The following is a 25,918-nucleotide window of genomic DNA, read 5'->3' on the forward strand; positions in this document are numbered from 1 at the left end:
AAGATATTTTATTAGCCAATCCTGGCAACACTATCAGACAGCATCCACCGTTTTCAACTTTAGAACCTTTCGGAAACAATGTACGGGATTTCGTTCAAGATGAATTTTATTCGGCGCGGAATTCTTGCGCGTATTTACTGCAATATTTCTAGTGCTGGCTCCGACGAATAGCAAATTGCCTGTTTCGTGGATTAACGATTGGGAATTGGGATTTCCTTGTTTCTTCTATACAATGTTGCTTATTCGGAGATATAGAGAAACTGATCAAGTGTTACAATGTTATATAAAAAATTTAAAGCCACAAATTATAAGTCTGTTGTTTCCCTCCGTCTTTATAATGCCCATCATCCAAAATTGCAAATATTATAGTTATATTTTTTGTTTAAAAATCGAACGAAACAATAGAAATGCATAATTCCAATTGAAAATGGTTTAAAAACATTAAAGTAATTGTATAGTTTGTAGCTTTCTAAGGCACTTGTCCCACCGCCGACGATGAGCGATAAGCGAGTAGAACGATAAACTAGAAACGAGTGGGCGAGCGGCGAGAAGCGAGTGTTAGCTCCAATAGTTTTGTCGCTCGGCTATAGGCGAGTGTTCGAGTGCGACGGGCTATTACTCGCGTCACTCGCTCGGGCGGTGCAGCGTAGCCGAACACGCAGACTGATTGGTCTGGCAGCTTGAGTTCTAACTACGAAGCGAGCATCGCCGAGCGAGTACCGCTGAGCTAGTTTTATCTTATCGCGGCGACAAACTAATAGAGCGAGTGTTCTCGCCGGCAGTGTGAACAGCCAGCGATGAACTATTAATATATGACTGTGTCTCTTTTACTAACACAGGATCCTAATCTTTTGTTCGTTTCTTGGGCGAGAAAATCGCCGATAGTTAATCGCTTACTCGCTCTTGATGGGACAAGTGCATAATAGACCCCGACGGCTAATCCTTTGTCTATTGTTAAGTAAACTCGTGCCACGTGCCACAACCACCTGCATAAAAAATGTTCGTTCACTTTACCCAGGTAATTGAATTACAACTCCTATGGAAATTGCAATAAGATTCAAAATGAACTAATGGATAAATATTTTGTTAGGATGTGTGTGGTCCGTTCAACTCGCCGGCACTCAGTACTTCGGTTACTGAGCGCCGGCGAGTCGAACACTACAGAACCAGTCTAAAATGTGTCATCGAGATGCGTAACAAAGGCGCGTTATCGGAGAGCGCACCTACACTGGTTTTTTGAGCGTTGTGGTTTAATTCTCTTTGCGTTGGACTAGCCCGTGATCAGGTGCCAAATAGAATAATTAAGACCCTTTTTTGCAGGTAAGTTGCTCGTGCGGTTTTACTTAACAATAGACAATAGGATTAGCAGTCGGGCTCTATTAGAAAGCTACAAACTATACCTAATTAGTACTACGGAAAGGACCATGGGCATTAGGAGGTTATCTATTTTGAGTTGTGTCATAAAACTCATAAAGAGCATTTGTTTGTGTTTGTTGTTGCACTTTATATAAATTTTAAATATCTTCCCTTTAGGAATCTCAAATAATCTAGACCATAAGATACCTACCATTCCAATCCAGCGTACCTACTCTCGACCCAGTAATACCTTAAGAGATCCTAGCATGGATTACCACTCATAGACTCTCCACATTTTCACAGTCCCGCACAATACACATTGGTACTATTATACACTCTTTAAGATTTAAATGTCGGAATCATTCGTGCGGTACCTACTTACAATTCTTATGTGCTGTGAAGGTGGAGCCACACTGGCTGTCATATAACGTTATTATAATATCGTGTGACAGGAGAAACATGAAAGTAGTATAGAGTTTTAGTTGTACCTGTCACAAAATTCAATTCAATTCAGTGTTTCCAGAAGGCGCAAAATAGGTATGGGCACGACTGAATTTAGCTGTCGCTCAAATTTTGTTAGCACCGCCAATGTCTGTCAACCGCGAACCTTGATAGTCCATCTAGAATGCAAGTGATCTCTGGAGTCATCAATTTTGCTTCCCCTCGTCTTATCGAAATCTAGTGCACCCACCCAGTTCTACGTATTCTAGGTACGGTTCTTGCTGAATGAATTGCGCTGAATCTCTTAGGCGATATATTACGCTAAGACATGGATTTGACTATATATACTATTCGAGAAGAAAATACTAATTAATTATAACTTTCAGATATCCGTTATTTTGGCTGGAAGGTAGTAAGTACCATCAGCATTTCAAACATCTGAGCATATTTGCGATTTAAAAACAATTTAACACCTAGAGGGTAGGATAGCACTGAAAGTTTTTAGAATAGAATATTAAAATCTTTAGGCGGCTAATATTACTGTAATTATTTTAAAGCTTTACCGGACTCGGGTAAAAACACAGTCAATTTCAGTACCTTTTTATTTTCGGCGAAACTAGTTAAACCAACAGCGGAACAACAATGATATCCACCTATTTGCATTTTCGTGATATTCAACGGAAAAGTAAAGTTGCATGTAAAAGAACGCCTGATGAACCGGCAAACCGGCAAACCAATCAACATGCAAAGGCGAACAATCAAGCATTTCAGTCTCAGAGAAAGAGAATGACGTCAGACATTGCAAATGGGGTCGTTAGTTCCGATTGCAATCTCTTTGACCTGAAAAACTGTATGAGGCTGCAGCGTTGTCCTGCCATGCAGTCTAATAGCCGATGAACTGAGTGGAGTGCCGCAGTTCATATTGCGTAGTCACTAAGAAAAGTTTAATTTACAACCGATTTGTTAAATTTTCTATTCATCACACTTGGTCGTAAGGATTGTTTTTCCACACCAGCTTACAGGCTCAATGAATGTTTTTCTATTACTTTAAATAATTTTTCTTTGTAAATCAGAGTATTAAAATTATCATAAAAAGATCCTTATCAGTCCAGCCACCGTATTATGGATAGCTTTATCCATCTTTATCCACGTGATAAAATAACTGTCACTGTTTAACACCGTGGGATAGAAAGTGACGGACACCGTTTTATCACGCTGTCACGTAGACAAGAACGACTATCATATCCGTACAGCCCTCTTCGAGAAATCGGAGAACAAATATTAACTAACTAGGATCCCGACGAATTGATACGTAGAAGGTAAAGAGGTTTGAAGATGGTTAAACACGGAAAACACTAGGCATGGAATTTATTAAGCACCTATGTATACTAATATGATTCATTGGCACCTTAATAAATGTAATTTAAGTAAGGGTGGTATTCCACCTATCCAATTTATTTGTCCAATGTCAGTGCGTCTCACTCTCTCATTAAGCAAAATGTGAGACACAATACACATTGTTCAAAGAAATTGGATAGGTGGAATACCACCCTAAGTTATTTAAGAGACTTTTTTTTTCACACTTTCTTTACTCATGTGTAGCTACCTAATTGGTGTAAGAAATTGTACGGAAATCAGAAGAATCAGAAATTATTTATTTGCATTGATACAGTATGGGGATGTTACAATATGGTGTTACAGATCATGTACCTAGCTTGCATGCAAGCGTGCAAATTCATCATTATAATCATAAATTTAAATAAATATAAAATGTCAAATTGAAATAATTGAAAAAATAACAAAATATTAACACAATAGGCATGTCACAATACAATTAATAACTAAATATCACTAATTTGAATATTGCTGGTATTCGAGATATGACTTTACGCTGTAAAAACAACGCTCTGAGAGCCACGGTCAACCAAAAGTGTGCTAAGTTTTACCAGCAGTGATTGTTAATTTTCCAGCAATTTTGGTGCAGCATTGTTGGTTAAAAGTTATGCCCTACTCTAGGTGGAATAGATAATTAAGGTTAATAACAGTAATATTAACCTTAACCTCCCTAGAAAAAAAATTGAAGAAAATCCTTTATTTCTACTATGCTGCACCAAAATTGCTGGAAAATTAACGATCCCTGTTTACCAGCATAGTTGTTTAGTATTACAAGACGTTATAAAATTTGAATGATACTGTATAAAAGCTATACACTGTAGCTAACACATTGGAAATTATTTCTCTTTCCTCATCCGCCTTCGTGTGCAATCGGTTTGTTGCCTCTTGCGCCCTGTTTATTAAAGCTACGAGTGATCATCAATTATTAACGACACTATAATTAAAACCGTAGAAATGACAGCTTTATTTATAAAATACTAGCTTCTGCCTGCGACTTCCTCTGCGTGGGATGATGACGATGATCGATAAAAAATATTGTGTTCGATAATCGTATTGAGAGTGTCTACGAAATTGAATGATCCTAGCTTCGGACCCCGGCAAGGGAATTATTGCTTGTGATGAGTGCAAATATGTGTTCCAAAATATTTTTTTTAATGTATATTAGTATTTAAGTACCTAGATACACAACATATTCTTCTGCGAGCCCTATGTCCCTAATGAAGGATAATAGGAATGCATCATCAACATAATTGTTCTAGTGCAACGTAGTAGCTCTATTAAGCTTGTATTAGAAACACTTATTGTAACGTAACATATTTCGTACCTATCCTCCAGTATTTAAACAGACATACCTAAATAAGTAAGTATAGTAGGTACCTAACAGTATACAACAAACCAGTAGCGACTCTTAATCAAGATCACGTTATCATTTAATCCGTTTGGCCGCCGCCTGCCCCCAAATTATGCGATCCTGTGTCGCAATTACTGACGTAATTACACGGTAGGTAATAGAAAACCATTATCAGGATAACTATGGCATTTACCACATATGCTTTAAATACAACCCCTCTGATTTTCTTTTATGAAAGAAGGCCCGTTGTAAAAATTGACCAAAGACACTTAACACCTCAGGAGTGAATTATGAAACGTTTTATACAACATATATTTAGGAAACTATTTAAAAACGGTGACAGGCGATTTAGTGCTACTTAGTGCCACCGACTTTAAGTATCCTTAAAATGCGTAACAGCGTATGTGCTAACAGCTAACTTCGATAATGATGTTGAAGACAAGGTACAAACACCTAAGTATTACTGTTAACTCAGAGAATTAAAATGCTAAATGTATGTCTAAAAGCCGCAAAAAAGTAATACGGATCATTTTGAAAGCAAAAATGTATGTAGGTACAAATAAGTACACATTGGGCCACGTCACAAATTAAAGTTAAGTTAGATGGCTTTGGCATCTAAGTAAGTTAGTAAAATAGTTAGTAATAGTACCTACACAGACAACATAAGATTTGTTGTGTACTAATAACAAACGATATAAACTTTTAGCGTTGACTGAATTGAAGATGGGTTACCAATACTATTGAGTATCTTAACATTTATTAGCAGATTTCCTACATTTTATCATTAGTCTAAAATTACGTATCTGTTTGTTACAACACTTTCCATTTAAATAGAGATAGCCAATAATTTTCCAAAGGCTAAACAGAGATCAGCACACAAATTGCACACAGTAGGAGTGCGCTCATTTTCGGAATCAATTGCAATGTCGGCGGCATTTGCGTGCGACTGACGTATCTGATTTACGCTTCAGGGTTCTTGTTCGCATAAATTGGACAGTATACATTCTGGAGCATTGAAAATGGGTAACTTTGCATGGATATTCAATGTAAAATGGCCTATTTTTATTGATCCTGTTATTTGCAACGACGAGACGATTTTTTTGCACACGTATGTAAGTTTACAGATTAAGCGAATAAAAATATAATTCATTGAAACAGATGTTACTTTGCGAAAATCAATATAACAATAATAAAATAAGCGTCAAAGTCACCAAACCCTACTTACTCTCCCACCGGAAAAATAAATACGCAAATAAATATAACAAACCATTCATTTCTAGTTTTACCTAACTCCCATTACCTCCTTCTGTGGAGTTGCTCTATTTTACCTAATCAAATATTAATTATAAATTATAATTTCAGTTCCTTTTTAAGTTTTGTAGGTTAGTTATTTAAGTTTTTTTTTCTAGGTATGTAGGTATATCAAGTTTGTATGCACTAATAAATAATTTAGTGTTAAATAATAATAATCCAACTCATTATTTTGTAAATTATTAAATTTCATTATAAATTAAGTGCACTTATAATTTTTTTGAACTATTCTTTCGTAGGTACCTAACTAATTTAATACAATATGGACCTAATGACCTATGACACCATAACAAACACATTGATACCATCGTCTAACAATGACCTAGTTACTTTCCTGCAAATCTGACTGACCAATTGTTTACGTCTTAATTATAATTACTAACATATATATTTAAACAAGTGTGTCACGGACGCTAGATACATTCAGAGAAATAACAAATCCCGTATTCACTACGAATACACACGGGTACAAAATTGTTGTTTGTAATTACTTAATTATTATCTGATACAGTCTGCAAAAAAGGGATGAAATTTTATGTTTGCGTAGAATAAAATTAAATATTTCGGTTAATATATTCGGTTGTTCATTACATCGAATCATCTTAGAGGACAAGAGGATATTTTTGATTCCAAAAAAAATATATCCTAGAACTGCGTGCTACGTAATAATGATATTTACGAAATTTATGTGCACCTAACTTATTTAATAAACTACTTTGATTTATGTAACGCGATATTACGTGTAGGTGCCTAGAGTCTCACTTTCCAGTTTATTTACTTAGGTATGCAAACAAAATGTATAAAAATTATGATATGATCGTGAACGTGTCAGACAAGATTTTAAGTAAAAACTTGAAGCATATTTATTTGAAAGCCAGTCTATATGTAATATGTGTTAAATTAATAACATAGTAATTATCCTCGTGACCCAGTTTCCGTGTATATTCTGCTGACCGTACCCCAACAAAAGAGGAGCAGTTCAGTGATCGGCCACAAACGGTCACAGGGCGTGAGCTCGCACGATCGCGAATAAACGTAATCGTCGCGAAATAATACGCGACTAACTGCTCGCAAATTGTCCAATAATTGCGCACCTGCAACATCCTGCGCTTCTGCCTCGTTGCCTTTTTATTCGAACTCAACTGACACATAAACCACAATACCAACTGACCAACCACTAAGCAACATGCTCTTAATCATCTTCCTCGTAGGAATCACCAACGCGCAAATCGACGGAGAATTCTGGTGGCTCAATGACAAGCTCGCTGAAATAAAAGGCGCCAATCCAGAACCGACGTTTGAAGAAGTCAGCGAATTTGACAATGATGGGACTGACAAAGTAGTGTTCAATGATGATAACTCTGCCAAAGAAGCCAGGAGCAATGATAAATGGAACATCCACTTTCAAGATCGTACCAAGTTAACATGGCCGAATGAGCGGGAAACCAAATCAACTGTACTACCAAGCACTACTATTAAAGCTGACACAACAATCGGAGATGTTCTCGACTTCAAATTCCCGGACAGCGATAAGTTCATTTGGAAAGACGTCACTAACACTAACAGGCATACACTACCACAACCAACTCCTACAATTACCAGTGAAGCAAATACAACGAAGAACAAAACCGTCTTGATCACTGACAAAGTAACTTTCAAAGTGTATAAGGAAGAGACGACTCAAGTGCAAAATATATGCACATATTTGAAGAAAAGTGAATGCAAGAGCAGAAATGGACTTGTTTATATTAAACGAGACAGGTAAGGATTATTTTTAACTATAACTTATAGCACCATGGGCCTTTGTATAAAGTATTAAAAAAATGCAAAGAAACCTATTGGTACCTACATTTGGTACTCACCTATTTAACCCTATTAAAAAAGTTTCATGAACCCTTTCTCCATGTTGTTGGTTTATATTACTAAATATTAAAGTAATCGTTTTCAGGGTACCCCCTAAGAAGACACCAAGTGATTCGCAATTCATTTGCTGCATTCTTCCTTTACCGTCGGACAAACCAACTAAAATTTACTTTGCTGACAACTTTCCAATCAAGCGCTTCAAAAGATCAACTAACAGCGGCGACATGTCAACAGCTTTGAAACAAAGACTCGCTCTAATGCGTCGTAGATTTCCTGTTCCAACTCGCAAAGTCAAGACTCCGACGTTACCTACACCTTCTAAAGTAACCCATAAGATTGTCACACCCGAAGAAGATTATGTAGATCCTTACGCAAACATCAAAAACTCCAATTTCAAAAAATCCTACGTACCAAGCAATCCGTACCCAATTACTGAGACGAAGTATGAATACGGTAACCAAGATTATGTGGAAGACTACGTGGTGGAATTGCCAAGACCTGGCTTAGTCGGTCTGTATTCAGATCATGGGCCTGGTTCAAGCTGGACTTATGTTAGCAGTGGAAAAACGGATTCACCGTACAGTACAGTAGATGATAATGACGATACGGATGATGATGAGGCACCGGGATACTCTACGTTTGATCCCAGGCTCGGTAAGTAGCTTACCTGATGTCATTGTTAATTAATCTCATAATAACAAATAGCCGTGTCCCTATTTCCCAAAAAATACGTTGCGCAAACATATACTTAGATGTCAAAATTGCGGAAAATTTCCTAAAAGTTGGAAATGTCCTGACACGTTTCTATTTTAGAAAAGTCGGAAACGTCGAAAAGTTTCAATCGTCATACACAATTTCATAAGGTTGCAAATTTTTCCCTTGTAAAAATTTTGCTATTTTTAAAACTTTTCAACGGCACATTATACATATTAGGTACATAGGTAGTACGCATACCGACAGTACAGCAATTTAAGTCAGGCCTAGTTTATTTAAATTGTTATTGTTATTACAGTTGATCGTCAAGCTATAGGAACCGCTAAACCTCCAAAACGAAGACCAGGATTTATAGCTGAAGATTCAGACGAAATCTCATACGACAGTCAAAGCCATACCGTCAACTACCACGCACATCCAGACTTTCATATCCTTCAAGGCTTCAAGCTCCTCAATCTGGTACGAAACACAAGTAGAGTCTACACCAAGAATGGACGGAGGTCTACCACAACGGAAAGGGTGGCGGATAGTTCTGAATGTGTACAGACGAGGCCGATAATGGTGCATTCGAGTGAGGATTCTGAATACGACGATGTTTTTGACGTGAATGTTAATGTTTTCGGAGATTGCGGTAAAGCCTCGAAAGACCCGTTGAAGGAATGTGAACATGGTAAGATTTTATTTATTTACTAGCAATCAGTGTGTATAAATGATTGATCAGCTCCTAGGGCTGGGTAGCAATGTACAAATTGCAGAACATTCCCAAAAAGAGGAAACGTTCTCGAGAATGTTCTCAGAACATTCCTGCAACATGGAAATTATTGTTCCGCCATCTTGGATTTTTTTCCATTCATAGGAATCTAGAGGCCTCTATCTCCCGCCATGCCAAATCTCAGCGCGCTCGGACCAAATTGAAAAAAAAAAAAAAAAACGTTGGCTATTTTTTTTTTTAATGCAGTTTGGTTTGTCTCGGGGCCCTCTATGACATTTGGTCGAGCACCCCCCACCTATCACGCACCGTTTAAAAGTTGCCATACAAAATAAAAGTGGCCAGTTTTCCCGCAATTGTAGCATTTTTCCAAAAAAAAATGTTCATAGATATCTAGGCGCCCCCGAGATTCCGTGACCAAAATTCCAGCGCACTAGGACAAACTTGAAAAAATTTAAAAATAAAGTCGGCCATATTGAAAAAAAATGGCGGCGTCAAAAACTGCCAGGGTCCCTCTATGACATTTGGTCGAGCACCCCCCACTTAGGTCTGACCGTTTGGCCGGGCCGTCATACATTTTTTTGACTGGAAGCGGTAGACCAAAAATATCGGAATTTTCTGGGGGTAAGGACTACACCTAAACTATCATGAATATTCATGGTATAAACTACGATAAATAAATAAATTCTCGTTCTCGAGAACATTCTCAGAAGTTACCGAGAAATTATCATGTGGAAAGTTCGCAACTTTGGAAAGTGAGTGCATTGCTAGGGCTGGGTAATAAAGTTGCCTGTTTTTTATGCTGATTTTCATAAAATCAGTTTAAATAGTAGGTACCTACTAATATATCTACTAAAGTGAAAAGGTTACAAACATACAGAGTTACTTTTTCATGAATACCAATTACCTACACTGCTAGCTTTCTCTCCCCGTATTAGTCTTGAGCAGAGTCCCATCCACCTCTACATAGTCCCTACAATAGTGGTTTTTATGGTGGTTTCAAAAACGCTTCTCATCACATCTCCTGTAGGTACTTCAATCGTAATTACCATCTCAAAGATGTTATTCTACGCTTCATTTGTTTTACCTAATTTAATACGTAATCAAACCATAATTGTATTTTTTTGTTCCAAAGACAAACAAACCGGCGAAGCGGACGTAGGGTCTCATCCTTGGCTAGCGCTGGCGGTTCTCACGAAGAGCCCTCAGAGCATACTGTGCTATGCCTCGCTTGTGCATCCGCGTGCTGCAGTCACTGCTGCCGATTGCATCTACGGGTAAAGCTACAAACTACTAAAAGTATTTTAAAGTAAAGCACGTATTGATAGGTACACAGATATTGCCGATATTGGCACATAGATTTGCAAACAACAATAAATACAACAGTAGCCCTATAATGATGCAGCTGTGCGCCGACAATGTGTAAGTGTAAGGTAAACACGACCTTAATGACAAGACAGTACGACCGGGTAGGTATACGATACGACCATACATATTCCTTACAGATGATGTAGTGCATAATAGTTTTCCATCGTATTTTCTCGGAAACGTTCGTATTTGTCATGTTACCTCAGTCAACCTCAGTACTATTAGTACCGAGACTGACTGAAATAGCAAGACACGTTCGTACGTTTCCGTGATAATACGATGGAAAATAATTAGGTATGCACTACATCTGTACCATCTATTCACAACAATTGTCAATAAATGATGAAATTTGCAGCAGGACCTCCCCAGGGGAAGTGACACTTATAGCTGGCATTTGGGACCTGGAAGACGACAGCAGTGTGAGAACACAGCAACGCATGGTTCAGATTCACATCGACAAGCACTACAAGCCAGGGAACTTGGCTCACAACCTTGCGATGCTGGTGAGATAGTTCATCAAAACTATAATGCAAAACGTAATTCAAGACCAAAGAAAGTAAGAAAATGTTGCCACTTTTTACTAGCGCGTCTTGTATTTATGTAAAAATAAGTAAAGAAAAGTACTTTTTTGAATCGTAGGAGTTAAATAAATTATCTTATCGTGATTATTTATCAAAAGGAATTTACTATTTTACAAATAAATTATTGCAATGGCAACATTATCTTACTTTATTTGGTCTTGAATTACGTTTTGCAGTTTACCTATTTAACGCTTTTCGTCCTGGTGGTCATCTATATCTAATACTAGCCACCTAGTAAACAACTAGGTACCAGCTTTATTTCAAGTTCATTATGAAGGGGATGTATGTAAACAGATCGAAAAGAGTTAACTGTACCGTACCGACTTGGCAAGATAGTGTTTTTTTTAGCAGAGGTGGAGGTAATCCTCATTGGATACTGCCAGCCCGGTTTTGGCAGCAACTTTTAGAGAATGTTATGCAGAGAGTTGAAGTGATGGGCCGGCTAAGTTTCTATATACCACAATACTCATTTTAATAATTACATTTCAGCACTGGAAGCGACCTCTAAAGCTAGGAGTGAATGTTCAGCCGGCGTGCGTGGCGGACCCTCACGTAGGTGACACTTGCAAGTTCGTGGGCTGGGGCGGTTACGATCAAGGTACCTAGAAACTAAACTAAACATCATGTTAGTCTCCTCATTTATCCTCCATTCGGGTTAAGAGAACTATTAGAGAAGAGAACCAAAGGGGAGTAATACTCGTATGTCCTATAATGTTAATGTACGTATGTTATATTGATGATGACATATTCGTCGTTATTAAATTTATTCCCTGTTGCGGTAATAGGATTGATTGATAAAGGAGCTATAATAATCATACTTCTTTCTGTTATCTATCACGCCTGAGAAGCCCAGATTCGCGAAGGGTATTCCGCAGTGCCTCCTCCCTCCTACTTAAAAAAAATGTTTTGTAGCTATCAGAGAACGCCCGCGGTGGCAGCGAGCTGCGATCCTGACGCCGCGGCAGTGTAATGACAGGCTCTCGTCTAATAAGCACCGCGTCACACTACCGCCTGACACTTTCTGCGCTTCTATAGAGTCCCGATCGTCTGTGGTGAGTTACGCTCAATCTAAAAGTCAGAAAAAATAAACAAATATCAGACAAAACGAATTGATTCTCCAGAATTGTTCTTATGGCACTCCATTACAACACAGTTTATACAGTGAACGACAGAAATCCCAGTGATAGACACTTTAATATTCCAATATTTGCCACCTTCAATCCGAATTCCAAGCAACAAAGGTGACAAACTAGCTGTCAAATACAAGGACATTTACCTTCGGATGTATTAACTGCCTCCTGGCGGCTTAGCACGGTCGCGTTTTTATCCCTTGTCACCATGCCTGTCACGTTCTAACAAGTATGTAAGTGCGAAAGGGACGCGCATAGTGATAGTCGATAAAAATGGAACCGTGCTGAGCCCGCTGCTTAGGTTAGATGTTGAACCTTTTAACGCCGTGTCAAACACAAAAGCTGTCACTCGGACGCTACGTCACCGAAGTGTCAAAACTGAAATTGAACTTTATGTATATGCACGTAGTTCTATGTTGCTCTGTGGTCTGTGACCGATTAATCCGTCTTTGGCGTTGGACCTGCGGTGCGGATATATCGATCATTGGCGTCCACAAGGTTAAGCCCGGACACTGTCAAATGTATCACCTAATTGAACTCTAAAAACTGTCTCATGAGGCTTGGCTGACATAAATTTATCTTACATTCAGACAGGTGTGGGCGGTCCTCTAACGTGCAACATAGGCGACCGGCACTCGGTGGTGGGCGTAGCTGTATGGCGGGACACTGCTCTAGTGTTGCTGCCTGTCCATGAGTGGGTCGTGCGGGTCATCGCCGCGCTGCGTATACGATGAACTAGGTATTACTTACGTCAGACTGGTCTATCGTGCAACATAGGCGACCGGCACTCGGTGGTGGGCGTAGCTGTATGGCGGGACACTGCTCTAGTGTTGCTGCCTGTCCATGAGTGGGTCGTGCGGGTCATCGCCGCGCTGCATATACGATGAACAAGGTATTACTGACGTCAGACTGGTCTATCGTGCAACATAGGCGACCGGCACTCGGTGGTGGGCGTAGCTGTATGGCGGGACACTGCTCTAGTGTTGCTGCCTGTCCATGAGTGGGTCGTGCGGGTCATCGCCGCGCTGCATATACGATGAACAAGGTATTACTCACGTCAGACTGGTCTATCGTGCAACATAGGCGACCGGCACTCGGTGGTGGGCGTAGCTGTATGGCGGGACACTGCTCTAGTGTTGCTGCCTGTCCATGAGTGGGTCGTGCGGGTCATCGCCGCGCTGCATATACGATGAACAAGGTATTACTGACGTCAGACTGGTCTATCGTGCAACATAGGCGACCGGCACTCGGTGGTGGGCGTAGCTGTATGGCGGGACACTGCTCTAGTGTTGCTGCCTGTCCATGAGTGGGTCGTGCGGGTCATCGCCGCGCTGCATATACGATGAACAAGGTATTACTCACGTCAGACTGGTCTATCGTGCAACATAGGCGACCGGCACTCGGTGGTGGGCGTAGCTGTATGGCGGGACACTGCTCTAGTGTTGCTGCCTGTCCACGAGTGGGTCGTGCGGGCCATCGCCGCGCTGCGTATACGTTGAACAAGGTATTTATTAGAGATGCCCCGAATAGTGAATTTGGCCGAATACCGAATACCGAATAATCGGCCCCACTCTCGGCCGAATACCGAATATTCCGCGACCGAATATTCGGCAGCGAACATTTCGAGTTACAATTATTATGAAAACTGTTCGCCAACAAAGCACAACGTTTAAAAATATATCTTAATATTTTTATGTTGAACAGAATTCATGAATGTAGTTAGAGTCAATCCAATCAGACCCATGATAAAAATAAAATATTTTGTAATCAACAAATGCTCAAGAAAGTGCCTTCGTATTTAACTACTTTCCAAGAATACATTTTAAATATTAAATATACCTAGTTTTTGGTTATTTTTTGCGTATTTTTTCTTTTTAGGTAGGTGCAACAGATATTCGGTATTCGGCCGAATAGTAGGCAACATTCGGCCGAATACCGAATATTCGTCAAATTGGCCGAATAGGCCGAATACCGAATAGTTACCGAATATTCATGGCGTCTCTAGTATTTATACTCGTACATACACCTTTTCCCGCAAATACTTAAAAGATTACGCCAAATCGTAGGATGCCAACTCGGCATCAACCCTTAGAAACCCACATTTTTATGTACTTATATATCTTATTATACCGACATATTATACGTCTCCATTACGACATTGTATGATGTCACTGGGCACCAAAGTGTTATAACATACCTACCTACTAAGATCTAATTGAGCAAATTCATGATTTTGTTTGACCAAAACATCTCATGAAATGAAACAGCACATAGGGATATACTATCTATGAAAAGAAAATACCAATATAAATATCATAGTTTTATTTCTCCATTTACTTGTTTACAATTTTATGACTAACTCGTGCCTAACAAAAAATAATCGAACGCATCATAAGAAACATATAATAAAACAGCGTTTTACAAAATGTCCTATAGGAACTAAGCATATTATTCTACGTGACACAACTGAAGGAATGTCGAGATCTAAACTAACGATCCCTGTCCAACGAGGGTCCTAGCATGATAACTGTTGAACAACCACATTTTACTAAAGTGATAAATAATAACAGCATATGGGGCATTATCTATGAAAAGGGATCTTATTATCGAGGCGCTTACGCCGCTCAGGGCCTTGTATTTATATCGGAGCATCGTTAATAATGGCGTAAGCGCCATCGACAATAAGGTCTCTTTTCATAGATAACGTCACATATAGTCCGTCTATATATGCATCAACTTAGCAGCAACAAAGTGTGAAAGCGCCACTTTAGCGTTTTGACCGCCAAAGACGTCAACTGACGCGCGCGGCTACAACGCAATATCAACCTTCGAGCATTCAGGCAAGGTAATATTTTCATAGGAATTTAAATAAATAAATAAAGAATATATTGGGGACATGTTACACAGATCGACCTAGCCCCAAACTAAGCATAGCTTGTACTATGGGTACTAGGCGACGATATAAACATACTTATATAGATAAATACATACTTATATACATAGAAAACAACCATGACTAAGGAACAAATATCTGTGTTCATCACACAAATAAATGCCCTTACCGGGATTCGCACCCAGGACAATCGGCTTCGCAGGCAGGGTCACTACATGGCAGCATTTGACGTTTGTGATGGCAGTTCCACACTCTGTCGCTTGCAAAGTTGATGCAGAGTAAGCTTAGACGTGCTCTATACTGTTTTTATTTATCAACGGTATTTTATCAACGAAATAAGTGCGATTATATAATAACAAGTGCAAGCTTTGAGATAGATTGTGTGCATAAAATGTACTTCTTTACATTTTGACACTAAATAAACAAACGTTCGTGTTATTTCAATGTCTATTGCAATCATAATTCCAACTTTGTCACACTAAACTGATTGGAAAAAGTGATAAAGATGTAGTGCATAATACTTTTCCTTCGTATTTTCTCGGAAACGTTCGTATTTGTCATTCTACTTCAGTCAACGTCAGTACTTTTTGTACCGAGACTTGACCAAATAGCGAGACACGTTCGTACGTTTCCGTAAAAATACGAAGGAAAATATTATGCACTATATCCGTATATCATCACAGGGATAAACATATCACACTAGTACCTCAGAGATCTTGTATCACGAATACGTTAGTTACAATTGTACTTCTACATTATAGGTCTTTGGCGTGGTACCTGACTCAAAAGTTGAGTTGTCTTTTAAAACTACCGTCAGCAGCAGAAGTTGCTAAGCGGGCCAGGTGTTCAAAATGATCTTGACGCGACTTTTTTGTTAAGAGAATAAGAGCGTGTCAAGGTAATTTTGAACACCTCGCCCGCTTAGCAACTTCTGCTGCTGACTGTACAACGATATCGAAATGAGCAAGGTAAATAAAACACCGAGACCAATTCAGATTCAACAACCTGTTACAGTTTTGATTTAGTTTTGATACGACCTTCCTTTTTGAAATATATTAGAAGGCAAGATCGAAGCTAGGAGACACAGACAAGACATCCTCCAGACTGAGCATAGTAGCTTACCCCCTCTGCCACGCATACGGTAGTTTTACTCCATTTTTGAGTCGAAAGTGTCTTTGTGTGACGTCCGTGTCTTTGAACGGACCAATCACGGCACGGGACATCGCTCACCTCGTCCCCCGCACCCCCGTATTTTTGGCAGCATCGGTTTCATGAAATAATTGCTCTAAACTCCGTCTAGAGGATTCCTAGTCTATGCTAGGAGAGGAAGAGGAAAACCACGAGCAAGCTATACACAACAACTAAAGGCAAAAGCAAATGTCGTGTCGTACAGGGACCTAAAGAACATGGCCGAGGACCGCGAACTGGCGCATACTCCACCGACAAGAGCCATGCTCTTAAATTATGATGAATGATGATGATGATACGACCTTGAAGAACGCTCGCGCTGATTGGTGAATGAGAAATGAAGTGAAAGGTGCGTGAGAGGCGCGCCAATAGGGGGTATTACTGCAATGTTGTGCCGCCAGAGTGCAGCACTAAGCTAGCTAGTAAACCATAGAGTAACTTATACATACTGTGCCTTAAACTGTTTTTTGACAAGTTTTCACAGACAATAAAATATGACATTGATGCATCAAGGCGGTTTGTTAACCTATCGGGAAACGCGAAAATCGAAATTTAGTTATCTGCCACTTTATCGCTCGAATATGCAAGAGTGATAAAGAGGTTAGATAACGAAATTTCGATTTTCTTTCGCGGTAGACCCCCAGATAGTGATGGATAGTGGTAGTGGCGCCCCCTAGACAGAGTTTTGCGTAATATTGCCTATAACCAAGGCGATCGTGAAGGTATTATCAAAATCGGTTCAACACCATAACAAATTATTAAATTAGAATTGACCTCCCTATTTAAACAATACAAACAACAAGTCTTACATGTTACAGCCCGTTTTCATTATACATTTTTCTTAATACGAACTTTTCATATTAAGAAAAACGAGGCCTGTGCACACCGGGTGCGTGTGCGTAGACGTGCACGTGCGCGTTGTAATATACAGTTACATATGAGAGACGGCACACCGCTTGCGTGACGTGTGCGTGCGCGGCTCCGCACACGCAGCCGGTGTGGCCTGGCCTTTACAACCACCATCCTGTAATAACTATGTTTACAACATAATAATACTCTGGGCTAATCAATAGCTATTAACATAAATAATTTATAATGTACTGAAGTTGTTGTAAAACTAATAATTCGTTTTTTTTAACTGTCACATAAATTATTTCAACAACCGCAATACAAAGCAAAAATAAAATTATAATTTAAAAATAATATATATATAGCCTAAACGCATACTGGCAAATAAAATACTTGAGATTTCTTATAATTATGAGAACTTACGAAAACGCAACTGATTGACGTAGATTTTCAACTTCTCGAACCACAAAATGAGGATGAAGTAAGCACAAATAATTTCGTACATTGACTCGCCATTTCCTATCTCTATCGCACGCGCTCTCGCTGTCCCGCTCATGTTGCCGGTGGTCTATGCTACTGTGCGAGCGAGACAGCAAATTATAGCGTACGATAGATATAGGAAACGGAGGGTCATTGTATGAAATTTTCGTTCTTAGCGTCTTTACTTCTTTTAGAACTCTAATTTTAATTCTGAAGGTTATTATATTTTTTTCTTTATAATGCGTAACACATTTAGAAGATAAACATTTTAGGTAAAACTGTTTTCAAAACTAACATCGATCTGCATAGTTGAAGTGAGTACAATCAACTGTAAAAATATGGGTGTAGACAACTTACTCAAAAATATGTCCCATAGTTGTTAATTCACTGACATAAGAGTTATGGAACATATTTTTGAGATGGTTTGTACACCCATATTTTTACAGTTGGCTGTACCAAAAAAAGCACATGTACTTTGAGACATCGAGTAATGACAATAAACATCAACCTTATTGTATTTGTAATAAGACACTAATTTCTGTAATATGCCAGCCGCCCTAACCCATTATCGATACAAACGGTCTTTTTCGGTTAGGGCGTATGCGTTACTATTTATGGGTGGTATTCCACTTGTCCAATTTCTGCGTCTCACTCTCTCATTAAGTAAAATGTGAGACGAAGACATTGGATAGGTGGAATACCACCCTAAACTAGGAATATAAAAATGTTACACAGAGTCAGTAAATATCTAAATCACATTTATCAATATTGTTTTGCTTTAGTCAAAAAAGCTAGTTAGAATTTACCGCGCTACATATTATAATGTATACTTAAGAAAAATAATAATGACATAAATAACCCTATTTTGACATTGGGCAGTCGTTTAAAAAGCAAAATATAGCGACAATTTATCAATAATAATAGTATTATTATATATAATAGTAATAACCAATAGTAGTATTCTGCCAGTGGCCCATTGCTCGAACGGTATTAGTCTAATATTATTTTTTATTTGTATGTCTTTCCCATCACGGAACAATGGTGTTCCGGACCTTTGGGAGGCGTGCGTGGAGCCGAAGCCAACACGTAGAGGCCCTTTTGACACTTTAATGAAATGTAAGGGGTACACCGAGCGGAGGCTGCCCTTGCCAGTGTCATGGGACGCACGCAGAGGCAGCACCCGCCAGGGTGTAAGGACTATTGAGAGTTGATGGAATCTAAAATGAACTAGGTTATTGGGTGAAAGCGATGGACTAAGAACTGAGCTATGGGGTAAAAAACCGGACGCCTGCCTAATAAAACGGTATGCAATTTTATTTCCGGCAGACGGTGACTCGCCCTCACAAGATGGGCCCCCACAAAAAGCGACATCTAGGATGGCTCAAGGGCAACACCGGTGTGAGCGGCTCAGGGGTGTCGAGAGGTGTGCGCCGCTTTCTACCCAGTGGCTGTTAACAGCCACTGTGCCAACTCGCGTCTTATGCATATTTCACTTCCACCCCTGGAGCTTATAGCTCTAACGACTCCACTCTGGCCGGCCGGCTAAGGCAAGCCAGAGGCAGAGAATCCTAATATTATTATTATTAGTGTGTTGCCATGGTAACCCATATGAGTTGACAGATTCTGGACTAATAATATTAGTCTAATACCGCTCGAGAAATGGCCCCAGCTATCCAAAGTAGTAGATGTTATGCTTTTTAATGTGACGCTTTAAAGGCCTGAACATAAGTTTCACGTCAAAAAAGTTATTAACACCTCAATTTGTAAGAGACTTTAGCGCAATAAGTTAACACGTTCACTGGCTGAGCCCCGTGCATGGGTCATGGCAAGCCTCTATTACAAAGTCGTAATGTTAACAATTCATATTGGGACAGTAAACGTGTTAAGGTCTCTGACCACTACACCGTATCATACCAAGACCGTAGTAGGAACGTGTCAGGCTAAAAAAAAATATTTGTATTGAAAACTATGAGACTGCCCACTACAGAATAATTGCAATAATAATTGTTGTTGTTGTTTTGTGCATAATTGTTTTCCATCGTATTTTCTTGGAAACGTTTATATTTATCATGTTAGTTCAATCAATGTCAGTACTTTTTGTACCGAAACTGACTGAAATAGCAAGCCACGTTCGTAAGTTTCCGTGAAAATACGATGGATAATGATTATGCTGCACGTTTCGTCACCGTCGCGTGCCATGCACGGACCGTCAAAAATTGTCGGCAATATAGAACCAATAATATAACATCGAAAATTTTCTATGGAATTTGAGTAACTTACAATAAGGTGGCCTCGTTTATGTTGTTCGTTCATGTAACATTGTTATGTCCCCAGCTATTGACTAATGACATGGCCTCACTACGCGATCACGAGCGGCTCGTCGTCGGAGAACCCGTGGATTGGAGGAACGTCATCATCGTCTGGAAACAAACAATTTGGTTACACATTATAAACTGAAAATCGTAATTAGATTCCAAAAAAAGTAAGACAATGTTGCCACTGCAATAATTTGTTTGTAAAATAGTAAATTCCTTTTTATAAATAAACACGCTAAGATAATTTATTTATTGGTAATTTTACCCCAACGATTTAAAAAAGTACTTTTATTTACTTATTTTTACATAAATACAAGACGCGCTAGTAAAAAGTGGCAACATTGTCTTACTTTTTTCGGAATCTAATTACGATTTTCAGTTTAGTAAAGATGGACTCAGTCCGATGGGTTACAATATACTGCATAATTATTTTCCATCGGTTTTCACGGAAACGTACGAAAGTGTCTTGCTATTTCAGTCAGTCTCGGTACAAAAAGTACTGAGGTTGACTGAAGTAGCATGACAAATGCGAACGTTTCCGAGAAAATACGATGGAAAACAATTATGCATTACATCTGTACGCAAGTTTGAATGTTGCTTGCAGTGAATAATTTTGTCATTTCGCGAGCACATTATCTCTGCTTAGTATAAAGAATTATATGTACAGACAAGCTATATTAATATATACCTTGTCTGTACATATAATTCTTTATACTAAGCAGTTGTTAATACAAGGACAAAATGCCAAAATATGTACACACTACCTTAATGTATAGGTAATAAGGTACACATGTTTTTGACACTTTGTCCGTGTCAATATCTAATACTTTGTTGGCTGTACAGTCAAGGTCATTAGTCTGCATACAATTTACTATTTGAATAGTATTCTTAAAATAAGTTAGTGGTAGTGTTTGTCTGTTTGTATTTTAGAATATAATAAAATAATTCAAACCATTGTTGTTTTATTGAAATACCACTTGAAATGCAATGCTATATCGACTTAAAAATCAACTGACTTATACTGAGAATTTGGAAAAGTACATTGACAGAAGTTTTATTTTATTTTATTGCGGCGTTGTTATTAAAAAATACACACATTTTTTTTCTCATTCGAGACAGACATAAAGTCATTAAAAGTATAAAATTTATATGATAACACACTAATCTCATACTCCTAATTCACTTGGAGCTTTTGAGGTCGTCTTTTTTGTTGTATCTTTTGTTGCGGTACATCTTTTGTATTGCATTTTTGATTGTTTATCTGACTGTTTGGTTTTCTAAATATATAAATTAATAAATCAAAAAAAAAAATGGGATTCTTGAAATTGGTGATTCAATAGTTTTCCGACCCCTGTAAAAGTATATCAAATATTGTATACCGTGGTCGCCGATGGTAGCCTGTCCGCGCCTGCTGTCGTAGCTGAAGCGCAGCCACGATCGCGCGAGCATAAGGGCTCATTTAGAGGGTGCGAGAACTCGTATGCGAGATTCATTACATTGCGTCATTGGATCGGTCGGCTGAATTGTTGTAACCTCAATGGTCCGCAATGTAACTAAAATTGCATGCGAGTTCGCGCGCCGTCTAAATGAGCCCTAAGGCTCCGCAACAGCGCGATTTTAAACCTATGTACTAATATGAAGTTAGTTATAATACCGTGGTCGCCGATGGTAGCCTGGCCGCGCCGGCTGTCGTAGCTGAAGCGCAGCAGCGAGCGGGCGAGGCGGCGGTTGCGCAGCAGCACGTGCAGCAGCGCGCCGCCCAGCAGCGCCGCGCCCAGCAGCGCCGCGCCGCCGCCCCACCACAGCGCCGACGCCGCCGACACCTCCGGCTCTGCCGAACCTGCGGAGAAAAATGTTTAATAAGTTTTTTGACAAAAATGGTTTTATCGCTGACTGCACTTTTCTTTTGACAGACGAGTAACATTCATCGAGATAATTCTAACGAACCCCACTCACACACACCCAAATACACTCCTTACTGTACAATCACCTGCAATAATATGTTACTCTTCGAAGGCCGCAAAAATATCTGACACGATCTTATTTGTAGAGTCATAAGAGCGTGTCACATATTTTTGCGGCCTTCGAAGAGTAACATATTATTGCAGGTGACTGTACATCAGTGGACCTTATTACAAAAAGCATAAGGTCCACCGATGGACTATTAACAGTGTGGACGATACAATTAAGTGGCGTTTGTTAATTTGCCTTCTCCATTCCGGTTTATTCCCAAAACTCTCACCTAACACCTCAAGAATGCGCACTTCGCTAATGTCGCTATAATACCCGTCATCGGACACGACTCGCATGGCCATGCACGGCGCAGTACAGCGGGCCGCGGGCGACGGGCACGGTGATGTGTCGAGGGGAGTGTGAGGCGAGGGTCTCTAATGTTTCCCAAATAGTTTTAAGTCATAATGTATTGTTTGTCCGAATTTTCGTTAGTCATAATTGGTTTTTCTCAGAAACGCGTAACTTTTCAGGATTGCCATAAAACAAACCTAACCTAACCTATCTACAGAATAACCTTACGAAAATCCTGAAAAGTTAACGGTTTCAGTTTTATGACTAACGATAATATGACAAACAATACATTATGACTTAAAACTTTATGGGAAACAAAGGGACCCCGTGAGCCGATCTCCGACTCTCAATGCATTTGAAACTTGCCCTTAATTTTACTTCTATGAGTTAAACCTGATATTTCTTACGACACTCACCTAACATCTCCAAAGTGTGCACTTCACTGATGTCACTATAATACCCGTCTTCGGACACGACTCGCACGGCGCAGTACAGCGGCCGGCTGGCGATGGGCACGGTGATGAGGTGATCTCCGTCCCTCAATGCATTCGACACATGCGCTAAATTTTACTTTTATGAGTTAAACCTGATATTTCTTACGACACTCACCTAACATCTCCAAAGTGTGCACTTCACTGATGTCACTGTAATACCCGTCTTCGGACACGACTCGCACGGCGCAGTATAGCGGCCCGCGGGCGACGGGCACGGTGATGAGTCGAGGAGAGTGTGAAGCGACCTCCGTCCCTCAATGCATTCGACACATGCGCTAAATTTTACTTCTATGTGTTAAACCTGATATTTCTTACGACACTCACCTAACATCTCCAAAGTGTGCACTTCGCTGATGTCGCTATAATACCCGTCTTCGGACACGACTCGCACGGCGCAGTACAGCGGCCCGCGGGCGACGGGCACGGTGATGAGTCGAGGGGAGTGTGAGGCGATCTCCGACTCTCAATGCATTCGACACATGCGCTAAATTTTACTTTTATGGGTTAAACCTGATATTTCTTACGACACTCACCTAACATCTCCAAAGTGTGCACTTCACTGATGTCACTGTAATACCCGTCTTCGAACACGACTCGCACGGCGCAGTATAGCGGCCCGCGGGCGACGGGCACGGTGATGAGTCGAGGGGAGTGTGAAGCAAACTCCGTCCCTCAATGCATTCGACACATGCGCTAAATTTTACTTCTATGTGTTAAACCTGATATTTCTTACGACACTCACCTAACATCTCCAAAGTGTGCACTTCACTGATGTCACTGTAATACCCGTCTTCGAACACGACTCGCACGGCGCAGTATAGCGGCCCGCGGGCGACGGGCACGGTGATGAGTCGAGGGGAGTGTGAAGCGACCTCCGTCCCTCAATGCATTCGACACATGCGCTAAATTTTACTTCTATGTGTTAAACCTGATATTTCTTACGACACTCACCTAACATCTCCAAAGTGTGCACTTCGCTGATGTCGCTATAATACCCGTCTTCGGACACGACTCGCACGGCGCAGTACAGCGGCCCGCGGGCGACGGGCACGGTGATGAGTCGAGGGGAGTGTGAGGCGATCTCCGACTCTCAATGCATGCGCTAAATTTTACTTTTATGAGTTAAACCTGTCACTCACCCAACATCTCCAATGTATGCACTTCACTGATATCGCTGTAATACCCGTCTTCGGACACGACTCGCACGGCGCAGTACAGCGGCCCGCGGGCGACGGGCACGGTGATGAGTCGAGGGGAGTGTGAAGCGATCATCGTACCTCAATGTATTCGACACATGCGCTATATTTTACTTCTATGAGTTAAACCTGATATTTCTTACGACACTCACCTAACATCTCCAAAGTGTGCACTTCGCTGATGTCGCTATAATACCCGTCTTCGGACACGACTCGCACGGCGCAGTACAGCGGCCCGCGGGCGACGGGCACGGTGATGAGTCGAGGGGAGTGTGAGGCGATCTCCGACTCTCAATGCATGCGCTAAATTTTACTTTTATGAGTTAAACCTGACACTCACCCAACATCTCCAATGTATGCACTTCACTGATATCGCTGTAATACCCGTCTTCGGACACGACTCGCACGGCGCAGTACAGCGGCCCGCGGGCGACGGGCACGGTGATGAGTCGAGGGGAGTGTGAAGCGATCATCGTACCTCAATGTATTCGACACATGCGCTATATTTTACTTCTATGAGTTAAACCTGATATTTCTTACGACACTCACCTAACATCTCCAAAGTGTGCACTTCACTGATGTCACTATAATACCCGTCTTCGGACACGACTCGCACGGCGCAGTACAGCGGTCCGCGGGCGACGGGCACGGTGATGAGTCGAGGGGAGTGTGAAGCGACCTCCGTCCCTCAATGCATTCGACACATGCGCTAAATTTTACTTCTATGTGTTAAACCTGATATTTCTTACGACACTCACCTAACATCTCCAAAGTGTGCACTTCGCTGATGTCGCTATAATACCCGTCTTCGGACACGACTCGCACGGCGCAGTACAGCGGCCCGCGGGCGACGGGCACGGTGATGAGTCGAGGGGAGTGTGAGGCGATCTCCGACTCTCAATGCATTCGACACATGCGCTAAATTTTACTTTTATGAGTTAAACCTGACACTCACCCAACATCTCCAATGTATGCACTTCACTGATATCGCTGTAATACCCGTCTTCGGACACGACTCGCACGGCGCAGTACAGCGGCCCGCGGGCGACGGGCACGGTGATGAGTCGAGGGGAGTGTGAGGCGATCTCCGTCCGCATTGAGGCGGTCGGGTGTAGCAGGTCTTCAGGGATTTCGGTTTCGGAGACTATGATTTCGTAATTGTATCTGAAATAAAACATGAATTTAGTTGAAATCGTATAAAGTTACTGTCAGAATCTGAGCAATCGCTGCTAACTCTAAAAAACCTGGCATAAAATGCAGTGCAAGAGTTCTTTTGGGTACGGAACCCTAAAAAGCGACCGTCATCATGTCAAACAATTTTTCAGAGCACAACCTATTGTACACGCGCATTGGGTGGTATTTCCCTTGTCCAATTTCTTTGTCCAATGTCATTGCGTCTCTCTCATTAAGAATAATGTGAGACGCAATATATTGGACATACCACCCTTAGGGCTCATTTAGACGATGCGAGTTTCATTACATTGCTGGTTTTGATCGGTCGATTGAATTGGACGTAACCAACAGTCCGCAATGTAACTAAAATCGCATGCGAGTTCGCGCGCCGTTTACATCAGCCCTTAGACTTAGGCCCACTTGCACCATTCCACTAACCCGGGGTTAACCGGTTAAACCGTTAACCCAGTGTCAAATTGTACTGGTAACCATGGCAACTCCAAGTTTAACCGGTTAACCCCAGGTTAGTGAATGGTGCAAGTCGCCCTTAAAGGTTAACTCACTTGTGGTCGTTGTCCTCTAGCCGGTTGTCCCAGTTGACCATGAGGTGTCCGTTGGGCGCGAGCCACGCCACGACGGCGGACGGCGTCGGCAGCTGTTGTCCGAGGACGTGTTTACACGTCACGGCCGCTGACGGCACGTTAGCCTGTGAACAAAGTAACAGTTCATTATTAACAAGGGTTGGAAGTGGCCCATTGCAGTCGAGATATTTTGGCGCCCATGGAGAGAGCACCAATAGTTCGAGGG

General features: G+C 40.7%; 3 protein-coding genes across 4 annotated transcripts in view; 1 reads left to right on the forward strand and 2 right to left on the reverse strand.

Annotated features, from left to right (window-relative positions):
• The window catches only part of LOC134797105 (probable cytochrome P450 301a1, mitochondrial), a 308,099-nt gene that overhangs the window by 210,115 nt on the left and 72,066 nt on the right, over nt 1-25,918 (reverse strand). The window lies entirely within an intron of this gene.
• On the forward strand, nt 6,756-12,986 carry LOC134797096 (uncharacterized). The gene is made up of 8 exons (XM_063769316.1): nt 6,756-7,615; nt 7,803-8,371; nt 8,730-9,101; nt 10,276-10,417; nt 10,864-11,011; nt 11,579-11,687; nt 12,002-12,141; nt 12,810-12,986. The coding sequence occupies exons 1-8, from the start codon at nt 7,041-7,043 to the stop codon at nt 12,951-12,953; spliced, it is 2,199 nt and encodes a 732-aa protein (XP_063625386.1). The 5' UTR covers nt 6,756-7,040; the 3' UTR covers nt 12,954-12,986.
• LOC134797124 (sortilin-related receptor-like) overlaps nt 19,923-25,918 on the reverse strand; it is a 60,320-nt gene continuing 54,324 nt past the window's right edge. Inside the window, exons 26-29 of the mRNA XM_063769362.1 lie at nt 25,675-25,817; nt 24,894-25,102; nt 21,599-21,784; nt 19,923-20,049 (exon numbers count right to left, since the gene is read on the reverse strand). Coding sequence (XP_063625432.1) covers nt 19,988-20,049; nt 21,599-21,784; nt 24,894-25,102; nt 25,675-25,817 — 600 coding nt within the window. The 3' untranslated portion in view covers nt 19,923-19,987. The remainder of the gene's footprint in view (nt 20,050-21,598; nt 21,785-24,893; nt 25,103-25,674; nt 25,818-25,918) is intronic.

This window comes from Cydia splendana, chromosome 14 (assembly GCF_910591565.1).
Source record: "Cydia splendana chromosome 14, ilCydSple1.2, whole genome shotgun sequence".
Classification (NCBI taxonomy): Eukaryota; Metazoa; Arthropoda; class Insecta; order Lepidoptera; family Tortricidae; genus Cydia; species Cydia splendana.

Excerpts from the sequence above, each read along its gene's own strand:
- LOC134797096 (XM_063769316.1), top strand. The coding sequence starts at position 7,041 with ATGCTCTTAATCATCTTCCTCGTAGGAATCACCAACGCGCAAATCGAC. Across the intron at positions 9,102-10,275 it reads GTTGAAGGAATGTGAACATG|ACAAACAAACCGGCGAAGCG; the intron begins GTAAGATTTTAT and ends TTTGTTCCAAAG. Across the intron at positions 11,012-11,578 it reads CTCACAACCTTGCGATGCTG|CACTGGAAGCGACCTCTAAA; the intron begins GTGAGATAGTTC and ends ATTACATTTCAG.